At 46.3% G+C, this 20,302-nt stretch overlaps 1 protein-coding gene and 1 non-coding gene across 2 annotated transcripts in view; one reads left to right on the top strand and one right to left on the bottom strand.

Moving 5' to 3' along the window:
• Positions 1–20,302, bottom strand: part of PDXDC1 (pyridoxal dependent decarboxylase domain containing 1) — a 435,979-nt gene that overhangs the window by 135,480 nt on the left and 280,197 nt on the right. The window contains exons 13-14 of the mRNA XM_086941443.1: positions 4,393–4,443; positions 563–626 (exon numbers count right to left, since the gene is read on the bottom strand). Coding sequence (XP_086797569.1) covers positions 563–626; positions 4,393–4,443 — 115 coding nt within the window. The remainder of the gene's footprint in view (positions 1–562; positions 627–4,392; positions 4,444–20,302) is intronic.
• TRNAA-CGC (transfer RNA alanine (anticodon CGC)) lies at positions 12,466–12,537 on the top strand. The gene has a single exon. It is a non-coding gene; the product is annotated as a tRNA-Ala (tRNA).

Below are 20,302 nucleotides of genomic sequence, written 5' to 3'. Positions count from 1 at the left end.
ACTAAGCCCTACCAGACTAGACTCTGTCATCTGTTTCGGTTGATGGTTCAACCATTGGGTCCAAGGACAGCTAGCCTCGAGTTCTCCTTGGGGAAGGGCTTACTGGACACCATTTTCCAATGTGAAATCCCAGATGACGAAGTTCCACTATTGAGTGGGCTGATGGGTAATTTTTCTGGGTTCAGATTCTGAACTTTTCTCCTGTGTCTCTTCTTGTCTGTAGTAACCTTTTGGTCCTACTACCTATGCAGAACACTTGACAGGTTCTATATAGGAATTTAAATTAAACAGAGACCTCTGGCATCTTCCGTGTGTTTAACTTTGTAGTTGGGGGACAAGATACCAGTAGGTCTATAAATAAATTTTCCCCTCGGGCCCTTCACCACCCTGTGTTTTTCCGGTCCCAAACTGTCTACATGGGAAGGAATCTGGTCCCCCACATTGCTACAGGACTACTAAGTTTAAAACAAAAACTGCATATGATAATAACATAACCTTATTTTAATAAATGTATACATTAATAACCATGCATTAAAAACATTCTCATAACAAAACAGTATACCTGTTATTGCATGTTCCTGGTAAAACTTGAACACCACGACTGGAGAACTTGATTCATCCTCAACCTTTAAAGTAAATAACATATATATATTTAACCGTTTGACTATTTCACTTTATGGCAGAAACCCAGTTATAGGGTAATGAGTATGAATGGAATAAGGGCTAAACACCACATACATGGTAGCAACAACATTTGTGATTAATTTCCTCTGTAGATTCTCTAGGCAGGCTAGGGGCACCAGACTTTCTTCTGTCCACAAGCAAGATGTAAGATTTGCTAGAGATACCTACAACACTACCAAAACATCCACTGACATCACAGGGAGCAACCAAGGGCAAATAGAAAATTACATTATGTCACAATGCACATTTTTAGGCACTATACCAATGTAATATCACCGTAAAATTATCCAAGGACCCTGACATTAGTTGCCTTTGTGTAGAAAGAACAGTATTATAGCAGGCAAGGCAACGAAATACATTGAGTTACCTTAGTACAATGAGGCGGTCATTAATTGTTAAAGTTCTTATACACTAACCCAACTTTTGACAATGGCTCAGCCAAAAATATCCCTAAAGGCTTCCAAAGTGAGCTGGAAGAATCTGAAGGACAAGCAGATTATCCACCATAAATAATTGTTACTTTTGACTGAACACCATTCATTTTACAAATATTCACCTATTAGTATTAACATGAGGTGCAGCAAACAGGTTGCCAGGAAAAAAGAAAATGTAACCAAAAATGCGAGCAAGACAGATCACCCACACAAAGTTTACTCTTGCATGAGAGCGCAGACAGTAATGTTTTCCAAATTTACAGGACACAGCCCACATGGCTAAATTATAGATCTGCTGAACTGGTAGCAGAAACGTACCAGGAAGCAATAGTGGGTTCAACAGGGTTAGATTAGTAAGGTAAACAACCTCAGGCACAGGATTCTCTGTCACAACATTACACTTTGGACAATCCAATAAAAGGCTGCTTGTATAGAACAGCCACTCATATACCGGCTCCTCTTTAGCCGATGAATAACTAATAATGCTAGTAATAGTTAATTAAGACTGGAATATATACAATTATATAAAGATGGCAATTTCATGGTTCATATCGGACTCATGTAGGGGATAAGGGCATTACTTAAAGTACAGCAGTGCTATCGGTGACCTACGTATTAGACAAACTATCTCACTATCAACACACGGATCAATTAAAGGCTATGAAGGCTGTGTTCCAAATTTGACTTGTTAAGTCACTGATAGGTAAGAACTTTAAGGGAGAAGGTCAGCAGTTATTTGAAATAAAATTTAACTAATGCTGCATAAAGTGAGGTAAATTTACCTTATATAGGAAGGTAGCTCTATATACACTATACCAAAATGAGGTATAGTGTGCACAGAGTCCAGGGAGTCCCCAGAGGTATAGCAGAAGCTAAATTAGGTAAGTAGTAACAGCTCTCTTTGTGGTAGTGTGGGCAAGCATTTAGGCTCATCCAGAGGGTGTGTTGAGCATTTATTGTATTTACTTAATCTAGGACTGATACACACAGTCAGAGACAGCATCCAGTTTTATTAGGTAAGTATAAAAAAGATATACTTATGTTTTGTATTAGAACCAAGCAGGACTTGGCACACATGCGTAATACATACTTTCAAAATGCAAGACTGTTTAAAGTAATGCTGTTGTGCTTGAAATTACAATTGGTACAGGTTTCGATCACTTTCAAATGCAGTTTGCATCACACAGTAAGTATTTTCAGATTACTTTCGAGTTACTTTCGATTACTTTAAGTACTGGGGTGATATTCCTAGATATCACACCTTAGGATCTCTACATGCAAGGTAAGTACGAATTTTTATACTTTGCAATTGAGTTAATCTTTCTCCATACATTAGCAGTTCCACACTTAAAACAATTTTAGGCCCAAAATCTTATAACATGGTTTCCTATGGGAGAAAAATGGTTATTGGTTTTGGATGCAAGCACTCAACTCACAAGGGTGGCTTTTGGACTTATGACCAAGGTTCCACAAGATGGGCAATTAAACTGCTCCAACAGCGGCACAGGGACGGCTGGGTTCAGAGTGCAGGGGCCCAAGTTAGCCAATGGGTTTAAAGGGGCCTTCGGTTAGGGGCTGCTGATGACTCTGTTGAGGGAGCCAAGCTCCTGGGGTTAAGATCAGCAAGCAGGGGCCAACGACCAGCACAGGAGCTACACCACCAGCTGCACTCAGGCGGCTGGTGCAGGGTGCAAAACGGACATCAGGGACCCTGTGCTTTCCAATGGAGACCTTCGGTTTCGGAAAGATGCTGCAGGCTCGGGCCGATAGAGTTAAGTTCGGATCTTGGGGGATGCCTGTATACCATTGGGTGTGCCACCCAAGGCCATGGGGCGTCGGTTGTAGGGGTGTCTTCTTGCATCTGATTTTCTTACCAACTCTGGTCTCAGTCAGGTTGAGGCTGCAGGTGTTGTCGTGAGTCTTGAGGGAGGTCCGGGATCATCAGATCCCAGGTCAGGATCACTGGTGAGACGTCCTTGGGGTGTTGGGCCACTGGAACTTGGGCCATGGACGTTGGGTGAAGAACCGTAGAGTCATCGGAATTCAGATTGCGGAGGTGAGTATTTGGTTGATCAAATTCGGTGCTCATGGGAGACAGAGTCTGTGGGAAGGTCGCAGGGTAGGTCCGCCGGGTTCTGGGGGTAGCTGTCTGTTGGACTCACCGGGGTTCTTCCTGTAGGCAGGTTGTAGACGGTAGGGCTGGGCCCAAGGCAGTTTGTGTCCTTTTCTCCTTCCTGTGTCAGCATGGCTCTTCGGTTTTTCTTCTTTCTTCCTCGAATTTGAGGAAGAAAGGTGAAATTTAGGGCCATTAAATGGGTGTGCAGGTCGGGACCAATGGGCATGGCACTCCGGGACGGGTGCCATGTCGACTCTTCACTTTTCTCTGCAACAAAACACACAGTCTGCAGTGTCAGTGTGTGTGTATGTGTGTAAGGTTCAGGGCCTCTAAGGGTTGCACAATAGGTGCTACAGCCCTCAGAGGCCTTTCCTAGTCACAGTGCCCTTGGAACCCATGGTGCCTTTTACAAGGGGCTTACCTGTGGCCAGAGATGTACCAATTGTGGATACAAAAGTACAGTCTTGGGAAAGAAGACAGGCCCTGGGAACCTGATTGGCAGGGACCCAGGGACCCAGGGCACATCAAGTCAGGTTGCATCAGATGTCAGGCAAAAAGTGGGGGGTAACCATGCAAAAAAGGGGACTTTCCTACACCTTTCATTTAAACACTTGCAAATGGTTCAGAAATACAGTATTATTAAAATATGGCAAAGCAAAAGGAATAAACCTGAAAAATAGAATTAGACCATAACCTAATCAGCTTTCCAGACAAGGTAAAAACAAATCTTGTGTGTCCACTGTTATGAAGAGAGGTCCCTCAGGTAACATTCAGAGGTCCTTCTTTTCAAAAAAGATTCCTACTTAATGGTTCACTTTACTAAAATGGTTCAGAGGACAGGGCAGCCCAGCCAGCAGAATAAAAGAGAGATATTGAGACAGAGTGGAGTGAAATACACAATTGAAGAAACATCGCTTGCTCAGATTACAAACCAAGCGGAGACACAACATATTGGCCTCAAACAACACCTACAAAGAAAAACAATTAACAGGTGGCCTAAAAAAATATTCAAATGACAACAGCTAGTTGTACTATAATTGCCAAAGGTCCATCAACAACCTAGCGCTACGCCAACTTAAATTCTAAAAGGAGGATGTTCTTCAAGATGCTTTACAAACACAGATATACGACACATTACAAACACAAGCCATACTGTACCGATGTTTTGATGGAATCCAGGTTTTTCAAGTTTTCCAACAATCGCTGACTCTGAAAGAAAATGAAGATATCATTTGAGAATGTGTATAGATAGCAGTCCTATTTACAACTTTACCACTGAGAAAAGTCAGTCTACTTCCTGTATTGGCAACACTCATGATAAATGATAATCGTATTAGTAAAATATACCCAACAACACTATCTAGGACTGAAGTATTTGACAGTCTTACGGAGATAAGCTTCCAAGTTAAGTTGACAGAAGTGATACCACAGAACCAACCAGCTAATTTTCAAATAGCTATGTATCATGACAAGCAAAAGAGCAGCAACAGTTGGTTTAGCAATCAGAATTCAGATAGCCCCCTTTCATGAGCAGAAGGACCCTCTAATTTGTAACGCTTTAACAGGCCCACCAGTTTTCCAGATGGGCATCATCAAAATAAAAAAGCTGCTAATATCAATATAACTAATTTATATAGTGGTTTTTTTTTCCGAAAAACTGCATTAAACTGGCTCTCCTGGACTTTACACACCTTGATTCGAGATTACCTAACACTAACAATTAGTTTCAGACCTAAAGTTCACTACACTATTGCCTTCATGATTGGAGGAAATGTATTTGAACTACACTGAAACTGTTGCATAAGAAGCTATATGAGAGTTAAAAGCTACAATTGCGTGGTTGTTTCAAGTAACAGAAACCCTCCCAGTGCTTTAATGCTTACCACCAGCTTTTTTTATTTTAGGATCTAGATGATGTTGAATTACCTGCTCTAGACAAATTGTCAGCATGAATGCTACCATCCCATTGCACTTAAAGTTCTTGAATTGGGTATGCATTCCTGTACTGCATGCAACATGCGGGCTCTAGGGAAATACATTACCACTTTTTATGTGCTGTTCAGAGACTAGTGGTTGTATAAAGGAAAAGCTTCCGGTTATCTGAGAATGTGAATGCTCTGCATGGAGGATGCATGTAATGTACTTGCCACATTCAGGTGAGGGGTGCATACTAGCATCTATCCAACATCTTACCTGCGAATGCTAGTATAAATCATTACTAATTTGACAATTCCGATAAGTCCGAGGTACTCTTCTTTGGGTGCGATACGGAGCCAGACTGGCAGGCTTGGTGGCCCATCAATATGTTCCCTCCGTCTTGTTCATCCCAAACTGCTAAGAACTTGGGGGTCAAGATGGACAAGGGGCTAACGTTGAAATCCCAGATCCTTGGTGTGTCGGGCACCTGCTTCGGCCTCCTTAGGATGCTGCGGAGGTTACTTCCCCTTTTGTCTGAGGAGCACAGGAAGCTGACTGTGCAGGCCCTGATCGGCTCTAGGTTAGATTATTTGAACGTTCTTTACCTGGGCCTGCCAGAGTATCTGCTACAGCGGCTCCAAGTTGTGCAGAATGCTGCCGCGAGAGCTATTTTTGGTTTGAACAGACGTGCCAGTGCAGCGGGCTTGCTGCAAACGTTGCATTGGCTTCCAATTCGCAAACGGATCGCCTTTAAGGCTTTGACTTTGGCCTATAAGGCTCTCCATGAGGTGGGAGCAAAGTACCTCCAAAAGAGACTTGCCTTTTACCATCCGGCTAGTTCTCTGAGGTCAGAATCCCTGTTTCTGGCGGTTGTCCCGCGAGTGAAGAGAGCTCGCCTGGGTGGTCGCTCCTTTGGACTACTGGCGCCACAGTTGTGGAACTCTCTGCCGCTCACACTCCGAGGAGCCACCAGCCTACTTGCTTTTAGAAAAGGTCTCAAAACCTGGTTGTTTACCCAGTAGGCCGCCTTTTTGTTTGCCCTCTCTGCCTTTTGTTTTCTTTTAACTGTGTTATGTTATTGTGCTGTAGCCCTCCTTATTCAAAGCGCCGGGACACTCTTTTTGAGTAGCCGTGGGCTATATAAAAGTAAATATAACATAACATAACATAACATTTCGAGCTTCATTTTCTAGCATGGTTATTGTAAAAGCCATATGGCTACTATTATATAATTCAATCAAGCATTTGCAAAGCCAAAAGGCTGGCCATCGCAATCTGGTGCAGGAGAGGACCTCATGTTGTCAATCAACTTTTCTCCGCACAACCGTGGACGCTTTCCATTGCCTTCAATGGCAACGTGTGCACGTGTGGAGATTCACTTGCGGGAGTGAGCGCCACCATATGGTAGCAATTATCGCTACCGCAAGTGAATCGCACAGCCCCCCCTCCCCCTCCCTCTCCCTCTCCCTCTCCCTCCTGCAGCCACGGGAGGCGCGCGCCTCCCCCGCGACATCAATGAAGCTTGTCTGCAGCGTCATTTTTTCCTTGCGCTTGTGTCGTCTGCTCAGGCCTCAACTAATTTCCCCGGGAGCCGCCTCCTCCCGGCAGCATCAGCATTCTAAAGGCAGAGCCTTCTGTGGAGGTGTGAAGGAGCCCGCCTCCTTGTTTTATTCAGCTTGTACTCACCCATGACTCTGACTGTCAACCTTTGCTGGCTTTTCCTGGGCGTCTGCGCTCTCCTCACGCGCCTGCTCTGGCGCCGAGTCCTCCACTTTTGATGCCTGAATGACTTCGTCCTCTCGCGCAGCCAAGAAAAGAGCATTCGTGGAACACTCCAACGCCTGAAAGCGATAGCCCCCGTCCTGCCCCCTCCCTTGGCCACCCCTGCAGGGCTGGATTACTCTCCCATTGCGGGGCTGCCTCTGGCCATTCTTCGGCCTGTAGGGGTCAGTTTATCAAATCAAATCAAATCAAATAAGACTTTATTTCGGTTAATATTTCAAACCATAAAAAGTACATGCATTGATTACATTTTCAAAATTGCAACAATACATTATTAAAAAAAAACACATTATACACAAATATCGTTAAAAATCATCATGATTGTTGGGTAGCAAAAGTGTCCTACTGGTCCTGATCATAGATCTAAGCAAGTTCTTATTCTCAGTGCAAGTTTTAAAAACGACAAAATATGGAGTACACAATCCTGGTGCAGGAGCTGCAAATACATGAGGGCAGGTCTAATTTGTTTAAAATCCAATGTTCTCAGCAAATCAACAAGAAAGTAACGTCTGGGATAGTCATAAAACCTACATAAAAATATAAAATGTAGCATATCCTGAGGAGACTTCCCGTCGCAGCCACAGGGAGCTACATGTTTGCTAAAAATGTCTGATTTAGGTCTTATTAAAAGCTGCTGAAAAGTGTTAAATCTGAACCTAGTCAGCAGGAACTTTTCATGTGAGCTAAAGGCGCAAGCCAGATAGGGCTCCATTCCACCACACGACTTTAGCATGATAAACTTTCTGACACTTGGTTTCAGCACTTCCACATTTTCTCTGTCCGCCAATTTAAACTTTAGAAAGGCTCTTTTGACCGCTGTTATGTCCCCCTTCACAATGCCACTCGGATGGGAGAACAGTTTAGGGCACCCCAGCATTTCAAAGCAGAATTTCAAATATTTTAACCAGGGGATGCGCATACAACTATCCTGAGATGTTACATCCCGTACAATCTGGTGGGTGAGTGGTATCTCTGTGTTAAGCCAAAGCGAGACCCAGCAGATCAGGGGCTTCAGTGCTAGATTATCGCATAAAAACGGTGTCCCTAACTCCTCATGCACAACAAGGTTCGGGGTACTCGCAGGAACACATAGTAACCGTTTAAAAAAGGTGTTTTCGATAACCTGTAATTGAGTATTTGACACATAGCCCCACAGTTCACTACCGTATACCGCCGTCGCTACAGACTTGGCATTATATAACTTAATCATTGCAGATATTGGTTTCTTTCCTATCTTTTTCGCAAGATTAAGGATAGTTCCATTAACCCTCAACATATCATTTTTCTTCTTCGCCAGATGAGGGGCCCAACTTAACTTCGAGTCAAATAGCACACCCAGATAGGAAAAAGTCTCTGTTACCGGAATGGGGCTGTCATCAAGCTTAAATACAAAGTTCTTTCTTGGGCGTTGGCCAACCTGCATTATATAGGACTTGGAATTATTAACCATTAAATCCCTATCAGACATGAAAAGATTAAAAGCAGTTAAAAGTGCCTGAAGCCCCTTCTCCGTACGCGAGATTAAAACCGCGTCATCCGCGTATAACAGCACAGGGATGCCCCTTCTTCCTACTCTGGGGCAGTCAGCCTGTATAGATTGTAGAGCTGCATCCAAATCGTTAATATAAAAATTAAAAAGAAAAGGGGCAAGAATACATCCCTGACGTACTCCTTTATTTATCATAAACTTGTCAGTGGTGTCCCCATTAGATGAATATCTTACATTGGCACTAGTTTGATGATGCATATCCACCAGGAAGTCGACAATCCCAATGTCGACTCCCTTCGCCCTCATGTATTGCCACAGCCTCCCCCTGTTAACACAGTCGAAGGCTGACGACAGGTCCATGAAGGCGAGGTGGATCGTGCCCTTCTGGGCCACCGTGTACTTGCTGAGTATGAGGAATAAATTAAGACACTGAGTGATCGTGGATCTGCCCTCACAGAATCCATATTGAGATATAGACATGACATTATTTGCAGTTGCCCAACTAGTGATTCTCCTCAACAGAACTCTCCCGATAACTTTAACCTTTGAATCAATTAGGGAGATTGGACGGTAGCACGATGGGCTACCCCTGTCTCCCTTTTTGAAAACCGGGACAATGTTTATCACTGCCACACAAAGGCACTTGTTTCGTGAGCCACTTGTAAGGCAACAAGTGAAGACACAAAGCAGAGAGCAAAGGTCTATCAGGCCTTTCTGCGACTCGAGGTCTGTGTCCAATTCTTAAGGGAAGAGTCTATGGGAAAGTTCAAGATTAGCAGCAGTCTCCCAATGTGTGTGTGACAGGGCAGTAGAGCTTTCTGGGAGTTTTAAATGAATGTTCTCAAAAAGAAAATGTTACGTGTATCCATTAGTTTTGGGTTGTATTTTATGTAAAACAAGTAGTGTTACACTGTTTCTACTCACTAGTACATTTTCATTATTTGTTGCTATTGTCCTAGAACAGAAACCATTGAAGTTCTGTTGCTGCAGCCCCTAGCTTTGGTCAGTGTTATTAGTGTCAGTACCCTCCACGCTATTGTTTTCCAGAGTTCCCATGTCGACAAAGAGGGAACCTGCCATTGTCGTTTAGGTATATTTTTTCAATAGTGCTCGACAAACAGATTCCGGGTGTCAGGCCTGAAGTGCTCCGTGACTTTCACAATTCATACTTTTTTCAAAAGCAAACAAGCCACACGAATCACCTCGAAAGCGAAAATTCCATAATACTTCAAAACGTGGATTTCAGTCCAGATCTTGATGGAATTTGTGAAATCACGGGAAATGTTATGTATGTCATACCCTTAACTTCATTCAGAGCGGTACAAGCATTCACATGGTTGCGTTAGAGCGCATGAGGCATTAACTACAGCGCCAACAGTACTACTCATTTTCAAGGGCACCTTCTTAAGCGTAAATTCCATAATGTTAATAAAATGTGGGCTTGAAATCCACGTGGAACTTGTGAAATCACAGTCATTGTATTTATGGAAGTGTCTAGGTTTTATTCAGAAAGCTACATGCATGCAGAGGGTGGGTTTGGATCAGTCTGGAGTATTAAACATAGCACCAGTACTATTATTAATTGGCGTACACTGCACTATACATTACATAATCTGACAAAGTCAGAACTGTGGCACAATAATTTCTGAGGGAATAAAAGAGAATGGAACCAATGGATAATTGTTAATTGCAGGAACGTGCTTGTAACCCATATTATGGGAAGGGGATCAGTGGAGGTTTCCAGACTGCAACACTGCGAGCAAACTGACTCTTGCACAAGCGGATGGTAGGGCTGCAGTGTCCTCAGGCTGTTTTGGCTGATCATTTTTTCATGTTCTGAAAGCAGGATATAGAGGGAAAACGTTCTAATCACGACATGCCCATTGTTAAATTCCTGGTAAATATGTACCGACAGCACCCCCACCCCCAACTCCATCCTCTCCTTATATCTATCGTGGTGCACATCATCACCATGGCTCTGCTTGCCTGTTGCCCCGTTAGGATAAACATGAGCGCTGGCTGCTGAAAGCAAAATACATTTGACTCTTCACAGATGGATGCCTATAATTTTTCAAAGAGAAATATATTGGAGCAAAATTTACCCCACCCTTATGTTGGAAATATTTCTATGCTTTGTTAAGTGCATTTTATTTGATTTGTTTGTATAGCCCATTACACAGCACATACCTAGTCTTTTGGGGCTTAGGAGTGCTGAACCCTATATAAGGATATAATGGCCTCGCAGTTCCCGTCAGTGCCTGGCAATGCCTTATTTGAGGTGGTGCACAAGGTCATTGATGTGACATATGTACTTCGTCATAGCCATGCCACCCAAAGTAGAGCAGTTGGATTATGGAAAAACAAGCAGTGGGGAGTTTGCGGTGGGAAGCCAGATTACTATATTTTAAGGCTGACACACGCAGTTCAGAAGAACAACATAGTCTTTATTTCATATAAAAGGCACAGAGTACTCCACGAGCAAACAGCCACAACTGTAGCAAGAGCTGTACATTGATATGAATGGATTATAAAAGACACCTCCCTCACTATAAAACACATTAAATACAAACAACTATTTAAGTGTTATATCAGTTCATGCAACAAAACCTCACAGAAACCTACCAATATTGGGACAAAATGAGAACAGATCACTGCATCACAAAATCATAATATTTTTGGTGGTATCTTGCTCCTCTTCCCTCTGGAGAGTCTTTCCTTCTCAAACTCCTGTCTACCTACTCCTCTGCCCTCCCACTCAGTCATCAACATCTCCTGATCTCCTGATCAGCACTGTCCTATGCAAATTCCACAATTTGCCATCTGCGGTTCTAACCTCATCGAACAATTTCTCCATCACTTGAATTGGTTCTGAACATCCATCTCTTTCCTTTTCCTTTCTGGGTAATGTCACCCTTATCGGATCTTCAACCTTGACCTCCACAAACTTGGATGTTTTACTTCAGCTCTCACGCCTCTCCATTTTTCATCACTGCTGCCTTATCCACGAATATTTTCTGGGCATATTTAATTTACCCTGGGCATAACCCTCTTGCTTGTTTTCCTACCCCTTAGGGTTATTTATGGAATAATTCCAGTCGTGCTGTTTGGTGTTACTCAATGCTTGCTTTTATATTGCATTTGTAATTGCATTTATATAGCGCTTACTACCCCTGATGAGGTGTCAAAATTGGTAAGAGATAAACAGTGCCTTCACATTTAAAATATTTTGTTAAGTTTCCGAAAATGGCACAACACACTGCATGCGCTTTGCTAAATACTTGTTTGTGTTACTATAAAAAAAAGAGATAAAGTGTGGTGGAAATGCTGTTGGCAGTGAGGGGCCTCTTTTAGGGCACGATGACGATCACTTACAACACTCACAGTGGAAGATGTGGGTGAGACAGATGATCTTCTTCCGGTACAACCAATTTTCAACTGAGGGGATGCAGCTCAGTGGTAAAGCACATGCTGTGCATGTATGAGGCCCTGGGTTCGATCCCCGTCTTCTCCACTACTTTTGCTTCGTAAAATGGATCATGATTGATGTATATTTCTGGGTGACTGTCTACATAGCCATGTATTGATATTACTAAATGTATTATTGATGATAATAATAATATTCATAGATGTATAGACCGAAAGGGATATCCATACAGCTGAATTAGAGGTGATAATGGCTAAAGAAATTAGTAGAATTGAATAACGATCGCTGGCTGGATAGAAAGATCCTACCATGTCTGGTTTCACAGTTTCTCAATCACCTGCACAATAATGTTAGAAAACTCAGTTTATATATTTTTTTAATTCCAAAATCTATAAAAATATAGAAACTCCAAAAATATGGAAATTGAGAGGCAGTGTACAAAAATACAGTCAAAAACAAACTGTGAGAACATACGGTGAGACAACATAAAAATGTAGGGGTTGGTAGTATCGTACACATTTTACCTTAGAATTCACTTTCGATACATACTACGTCAAACACTGACGAGCATGTATGCCCTCTGTCTTCAAGGATTTGGTAGAAGGACAGTTATCAGTCTGGGGATGTAGCTCAGTGGTACAGCGCATGCTTCGCATGTATGAGGCCCTGGGTTCAATCCCCAGCATCTCCAGCTCTTTTAATAAAAATGTGCTTTTCTATTTTTTTTTCCATTTACAATAATAGATCAGATGAAAGATTTACTGTTTTTCTTAACCCCTTCGCTGCTGGCTTCGGCCAACGGCCGTCCCACACACTACCTTTGTAGTGTTGCGCACGTCCGTTGGCCAACGCGGCCCCGCCGCACCGTGCCAATCCACCGCACCGTGGAATTGCCGCCGCGGTTAAACGGTTAATCTGATTTATTTTTCCGCTGATGACCGATGCAATGCCTTCCGAGCACTAGCTCATTAATGTGCTCCGGTGGCCCCCGCACAAGTGCTCGTGTGGTACTGGACGCAAAGAGCATATTTAGTCAGTTATGGATTTGCACGTATTATATTAGTAGGACACTGTGTCCTGTGCTCGAATTTGCTTTTGTTACTAGTCTCTCGATAGCAAATCAGCAGGAGTTGTACACTCATTCCATGCACACTGTACTCTATCAGCGACTTCCACCACTACCTAATCAGATATGCACTCCCTTTCTCATCACTTATGAACACTGCTCCCCATCTCCCCATAATCCGCATTAGCATCTCTTACTGACTAGTTAGTGCACAGCACTTCAGTCATCGTAAGTGGCGTCTAGCAGTTAATTTCTCGCTGGCCCATAGCAGATCGGACACCCACTTACAAGGGGACCCCTCAAAAGAAGTAAGCGCCAAAGCGGGTAGGGTCAGGAACTGCGACCGAGTGGACTGAAGCGCTCCCCATTCAAACCGACCGTCTTAGCACTCCCTCATCATAAACAGACCTGTCTGACAGCCTTTAAGTAACAAGTCTGTGATTAACCTTCATAGGAAAGCAAGCTCACTGATCTGCGGCAGACGCGAGATCATTTCATTTGGAGTTATTCAATCAATCAATCAATCAATGACACTTATAGAGCGCGCTACATACCCGTAGGGTCTCAAGGCGCTGGGGGGGGGGGGGAGGGGGGTGCTGCTACTACTCGAACAGCCAGGTCTTCAGCTTCTTTCTGAAGGAGAGGTGGTCTTGGGTCAGGCGCAGGTCGGGAGGGAGGGAGTTCCAGGTCTTGGCGGCCAGGTAGGAGAAGGACCTTCCTCCTGTAGTCGCTCTTCGGATGCGGGGGACGGCGGCGAGGGCGTGGTTGGCTGATCGGAGGTGGCGTTTGGGAGCATAGAAGTTGATCCGGCTGTTGAGGTAGCTCGGGCCTTGGTCGTGTAGGGCTTTGTGTGCGTGGGTGAGGAGGCGGAAGGTGATTCTTTTGTTGACGGGGAGCCAGTGAAGGTCTCTCAGATGTCCGGAGATGTGGCTGGTTCGTGGGATGTCGAGGATGAGTCTGGCTGAGGCGTTCTGGATCCGCTGGAGTCTCTTCTGGAGCTTGGCGGTGGTACCGGCGTAGAGGGCGTTGCCATAGTCCAGTCGGCTGGTGACGAGGGCCTGGGTGACGGTCTTCCTGGTCTCGGTGGGGATCCACCAGAAGATCTTCCGTAGCATGCGTAGGATGTTGAAGCACGCCGAGGAGACGTTGTTGACTTGCCTGGTCATGGAGAGGGAGGAGTCCAGGATGAAGCCCAGGTTGCGTGCATGGTCTGTCGGTTTGGGTGCGGTGCCCAGGGCAGGAGGCCACCAGGAGTCGTCCCAGGCGGAGGGTGAAGAGCCCAGGATGAGGACCTCCGTCTTGTCAGAGTTTAGTTTCAGGCGGCTGGTCGTCATCCACTCGGCTACCTCTTTCATCCCTTCGTGCAGGTTGGCTCTGGCGGAGGCGGGGTCGTTGGTCAGGGAGAGGATCAGCTGGGTGTCGTCGGCGTAGGAGATCATGCTGAGGTTGTGTTTGCGTGCGATGGCCGCGAGGGGGCTCATGTAGATGTTGAAGAGGGTGGGGCTCAGAGATGATCCTTGAGGGACGCCGCAGATGACTTTGGAGGCCTCTGACTTGTACGGTGGTAGGCGGACTCTCTGTGTTCTTCCGTCGAGGAAGGAGATGATCCATTCCAGCGCCTTGTCCTGGATTCCGATGTTGCTGAGGCGCTGTACTAGGGTGCGGTGGCAGACAGTGTCGAATGCCGCGGAGAGGTCTAGGAGGATGAGGGCCGCTGTTTCTCCGTTGTCCATCAGGGCTCGGATGTCATCGGTGGCGGCGATGAGGGCGGTCTCGGTGCTGTGATTGGCTCGGAAGCCGGACTGTGAGGGGTCGAGGGATCCATTCGTCTCGAGGAAGGCGGCCATCTGCTTGTTGACGGTCTTCTCGATGACTTTGGCTGGAAACGGGAGGAGCGAGATGGGGCGGTAATTCTTGAGTTCGGTGGGGTCCGCTGTTGGTTTCTTGAGTAGAGCGCTGAGTTCGGCGTGCTTCCAGCTCTCAGGGAAGGTGGCGGTGTCGAAGGAGGTGTTGATGATGTCTCGCAGGTGGGGTGCGATGACAGCGTCGGCCTTGTTGAAGACGTGGTGAGGGCAGGGGTCGGTCGGTGATCCGGAGTGGATGGAGTTCATCGTGCGGATGGTGTCTTCGGTGCTGATCGGGGTCCAGGCGAGGAGGGTGGTGGTGGGGGGTGGTTGTTCGGTCATGGTGTGCGTTGGTTGGTTGTTGAAGCTGCTGTGTATGTCCGCGATCTTGTTGTGGAAGTATGAAGCGAGGGAGTTGCAGAGGTCTTGCGATGGGGTGATGTCGTTGTTTCCTGCGCTGGGGTTGGAGAGCTCTTTCACGATGTTGAAGAGTTCCTTGCAGTTGTGTGCGTTGTTGTCCAACCGGTCCTTGAATGCTGTTTTCTTGGCGGCGCGGATCAGCTGGTGGTGCTTCCGGGTGGCAAGCTTGAAGGAGGTCCTGTTGTCCGGTGTAGGTTCCCTTCTCCATACTTTCTCGAGGGCTCGGCAGTTCTTCTTGGAGCTCTTGAGTTCGTCGGTGAACCAAGGGGCTTTCTTGCTGCCGGGTCTGCTGGGCGGGGTCCTCAGCGGGGCGAGCTCGTCCGCGCAGATGCTGATCCACTTCGTGAGGTTGTCGGCGGCCTGGCTGGGGTTCGCTGAGCTGGCAGGAGGGTGCTGGCTCAGGGAGGTGGCGAGCTGGTCTGCTGTGATCTTGTTCCAGCTTCTGCGGGCGGCCTGTTGCTGGTGGTGGTGGGTCGTCGTTCTCTTGAAGGTGAAGTGGACGCAGCTGTGGTCCATCCATTGAAGCTCTGTGGCGTGGCTGAAGTTGACGTCTGTGCTGGAAGAGAAGACTGCGTTGAGTGTGTGTCCGGCGAGGTGGGTGGGGGTGGACACCAGTTGCTTGAGTCCAAGATTGGCGAGGTTGTCGAGCAGGGTGCTGGTGTTGCGGTCGTTGTTGTTCTCCAGATGGAAGTTGAGGTCCCCCAGGAGGATGTAGTCAGCGGAGGGGAGGGCATGCGGGCTGACGAAGTCGGCGATGTCCTCGCTGAATTGAGTGCGTGGTCCCGGAGGTCGGTAGATCAGGGTGCCTCTGAGGGTGGTGTTCGGGTTGGTGTGGATCTGGAAATGCAGGTGTTCGGCGCTGGTCAGGGTGTTGTCGGTGCTGGTCGTGAGACGGATGGTGTTCCTGTGGATGATGGCGATGCCTCCTCCCATCTGGTTGGCGTTGCGGTCCCTCCGGACGATCTTGTAGCCCTCTGGGATAGCGATGGCGATGTCGGGAGCTGAAGAGGCGTTCATCCAGGTCTCTGTGAGGAAGGCAACGTCAGGGGCTGTGGCGTCTAGAAGGTTCCAGAGTTCGATGGCGTGTCTGTGGACGGAGCGGGTGTTGAGCAGGATGCACTTGAGGTGGGTGCTGCTGGTGTTTGACTTGGCGGGTGCTGGTGCGAGGCAGGTCCGGATACAGGTGAATTTGCAGGCGTGGCAGCTGAAGGGTCCGTGGGTGCGTCGTGGAGTGGCTTGGTGGCAATCTGGGAGACGGCCGGTATTGAGTGCGATGAGGGTGGCGGCGGAGTACGTCAGGCGGGTAGGTCGGGGTCGTCGTGGGCCAGGGGTCCTGGCGCTGGTCGCGGTCCGGTCCCGGACGGGCGCAGACGGGCTTACCTTTGGCGCGCCTTCGGCGCACAAACGGCGCGCCCGCTGCGCGTGACCGCTGCGCGTTCGCACGGTCGCCATATAAGGCGAAGTGCGCGGGTGGGCGGAGCAGCTGGGAGGCGGGAGCGGGGTGGGAACAGAAGGAAAAAAGGGGCGGGGTCAGCGGTGGTGGCGGGAGCGGGGAGGGAAGGCGGAGGGCGGCGAGGTAGGCGGGCAAACAGGAAGGAAAACCCTAACACGGGCAAAAAAGATGAAAATACAGGCACAAATGAACAACACAACGCTAACACGGGCAGAAAATATAACAGAAAAACAGGCACAAATGGCGAACAAAAACAAGGCAAAAACCAAAACAAACAACAGCCGAGACAACCGGCAGCGAGGCAGGCAGCGAGGCAGAGGGCAAGGCGCTGGGGCACACGCAGCAGCTGGTGGCCGTGCGGCGCGGGGGTGTCCCACACTGCTCTCTTGTGCAACATTGGACTCAATCTCAGAGTCTAGCTCGCTCTGTTGAGTTGATCAGCTAAGTGTCAGCGAGAGGCCAAATAATGAATGAGCACTTAGTCTGTGTTGTGCTCCTTTTAGAGCAGAGTTGATGTGTGCTAGCAGGCTGTCAGAAAAACGCTAGCTGCAGTGAAGGACTTACCTTTTAGAGTTCTTTGTGGTATCGAGTATCATTAACTTGGGCCAGAGGCACAGCAGCTATTATTTATAGCGTATAGTAATTGTAATAGCGTTGTATATAATAAGAAATTATCATTAATACTACTCCTGTCAATATTACTCTTCCGTGAACTCAAGCCACTGGTGCAGAGTAAAGAATCGCGCTCAGGACCAAAAAGCTCCTTTTATCTTGGGTATACTAGAGATAAGCTACTGTAGATGTGGCATTCATTTATGCATAAACAAATCAGTGCAGAGGTCTAAAGCTTTTCTGGAAGCCCGCCCCGGGCGCTGCCAAGTACCAATGCAGCAAGTCTTGATTTCACTGTACGTCCTTCTCCCACCACCCTATGCTTCTTTTTCCTTTGCCTCATTCTTGATAAGTTTCTGCTTCCTTCCCTCCCTGCTCTTTGCCCGACCGCTCTCGGGCACCTGTGCACTTTGGGGCCCCGGCGCATATTTTCCTCATCCTCATTGTTTGACCCTCAGCAAAAGAGAGAACAAGTATTTGCAATGCAATAGGTGTCGCATTTATGCGAGTTTGATCTATTGGCATTGCAAATGACAATGCCTTTTATTTATGTTTTAAAAACAAAAAAAAGTCATTGTCATTTGCAATGTCAATAGCTCAAACTCTCTTAAATGCGAGACCTATTGCATTGCAAATGCTTGTTTTTTCTTGTTAGTTTCTGAAAGCAGCCTGCCTCCATTTGGTTACATCTAATGTTTCGGCGTGGGCTGCTCTGCCAACATTGGAAGTATTTTTACGCGCAGATTGGAGATGGTTAAGCACAGGTAAGCCTACTTGTTAGCCTTTTCCACAAACAGCTTTTGCGTTTTAAGCTTTGTGCATGGACTTTTACTTTTCACCCCTCAGTTTCAGCATGATGCTTCCTTGACTAGTTACATTGAATGTTGTAGCTTGGTCTGGTCTGCCCATCCCGGTGTCACACACACTGAAGGCGGCAGCAGGAATTGTGGTTTCCCGCCGTCGGTCAATGCCCTTCATGAAAAGACATCAACGGAAAGGGAAATCCAGAAGCCATGAGTTGAAGCGGCAGGCGAGGCGAGGCGAAACGAGGACCCGTGTGGAGGTGAATGGTTGCACACAGCCCCATGGACAGCTGGAATGACACATCCAGAACTAATACACCCTTTTTCATGTCTCTCAAGGAAGTTCTTTCATTATTGTAAATGTGTAATCTATGCCTGTACAATCTTCATCCTACTGTGTTTTTTTGTGTGTTTTGTGTGACTGCCGTCTTTTGCTTTATTTTACCTTTTCTTGTTTCTCGTTTGTTTCTGTAACGTGTAAATTTGTAATATTCTCCTCATGCAACATACTTGGTTCTGACACCTTTGGGTAAAGTCTGCGCTATATAAAAATGCAATAAATAAATACAAATGTACACTCTCTTGTTGGACAGATGTGTGGAGTGTACCCAGCCCCCCTCGTCCATGCGATGCCAGCTCAACCCTGACCAAAGGTGGCCGGGAGGATCTCTGCAGGCCCCAGTGACACTGGCAAAGCAGGGCTGTCGCAATCTTTCTGCGAGCTATTGAGGTCAGAGTGTAGCCATTGCATCTCACGCACCCACCAACATAGACAGACATAACACGGTGCTATTTTACAACCAGATATTTGCTCAAAGGCTGACGAGGCCTGGGCATCTGCCATCGGAGCTCGCAAACACAACAGGTGAAAGAGCAAGTCAAGTCATAAAAGTCCCTAGGGGGGGACGATCCTTTCTTTTACCGAGCCTTCCTTTTTGTTCACGGTCACAGAAGGGATCACCTTCAAATATGTGACTGCATGATGTCAGCTGTACAAGTACTAAGCTTGTTCTTGACCTTACATCGTACAATTTAAGCAGGACTTCCTGTGCCACTGATGCGGTCTCAGCCCTTCCAGTATATCCAACAGAATAAAATGGAATTTTTTACTTTTACTAAAACGTACCATAGCTTTCGCCTTTTACAGTGGCAGTGAGTTCTACATCAAGCAGGGTTACCAGCTCCACTAACACTTCCCCAGCCCTTCCATTCTTTCCAAAACACAATCTCACACCACATAATTCCAGTACACTCAAAACCACACAATTACTATCCACATAATTCCACTGCACACTATGCCACATAATTCCACTCCACACCACACATTTCCATGCCACACAATTCCACAACTAACAGTTCTAATCCAACCCACATAATTCCACTCCACAGCACATACATCCCCTTCACTCTGTAACTAATGGGTAAATTGCATTGTCATTTACAATGCCAATAGCTCTAACTCTCCCAAATGCAAAACCGATTAGCATTGCACAAAATAAATTCAGCTTCCCAACATGCCACATAATTCCACACCATATAATACTACTTCACACCACACCACACTACTCCAAACCATCCCACATAATTTCACACACCACACAATCGAATGCCACTCTATTCTGCACAACATAATTACATTCCACATGTTACCACTCACCACATAATTACACTCCACATAATTACATTCTACTCCATATGACCTAAATACACCCCACATAAATGCATTCTATGCCACATACCAGCAACCCACATAAATGCCCTCCACACCATGACACATAATTCCAATAAGCATAATTACACACAATGCCACACATGTCCGGGCCACATAATTCAACTCCACACATTTTCAATACACTCCACAAAATTCCAAAGCACACCGTACCATGTTTCCACTACACAATTCCACAACAAACAATTCCTCTCGTACTCTCTCACCCCTCTCTCTCATGCATTCTTCCCACCTCTCTCATGTGGTTCACTTCAGGTCTTCGAGCACAGTTTCTTTCCTGTGCCTTTTCAAGGTTTCCGTCCCTCAGAGCCATGTTCTCCTCCTCTTTCTAGGGTTTCTCCTGTGTACACAGACACTCCCTCTTTATGCGTCTGTGGCCTGCTCTCCTCATCTTTCTCTTTCTCATACACTCTTTCAGCTTCTATATATGGAGTTCATTCAACATTTTGTGTAAAAACTACCTATCCTTCTCTATCTTCCTTTCTATCCTGTCCAGCTCCCCCCATCTATTCACCATACCACATACTTC

Source organism: Lissotriton vulgaris, chromosome 10, assembly GCF_964263255.1.
Source record: "Lissotriton vulgaris chromosome 10, aLisVul1.2, whole genome shotgun sequence".
Lineage (NCBI taxonomy): Eukaryota > Metazoa > Chordata > Amphibia > Caudata > Salamandridae > Lissotriton > Lissotriton vulgaris.
Note: the sequence above shows the minus strand (reverse complement) of the source record. Positions and strands in the feature narration are given on the sequence as shown.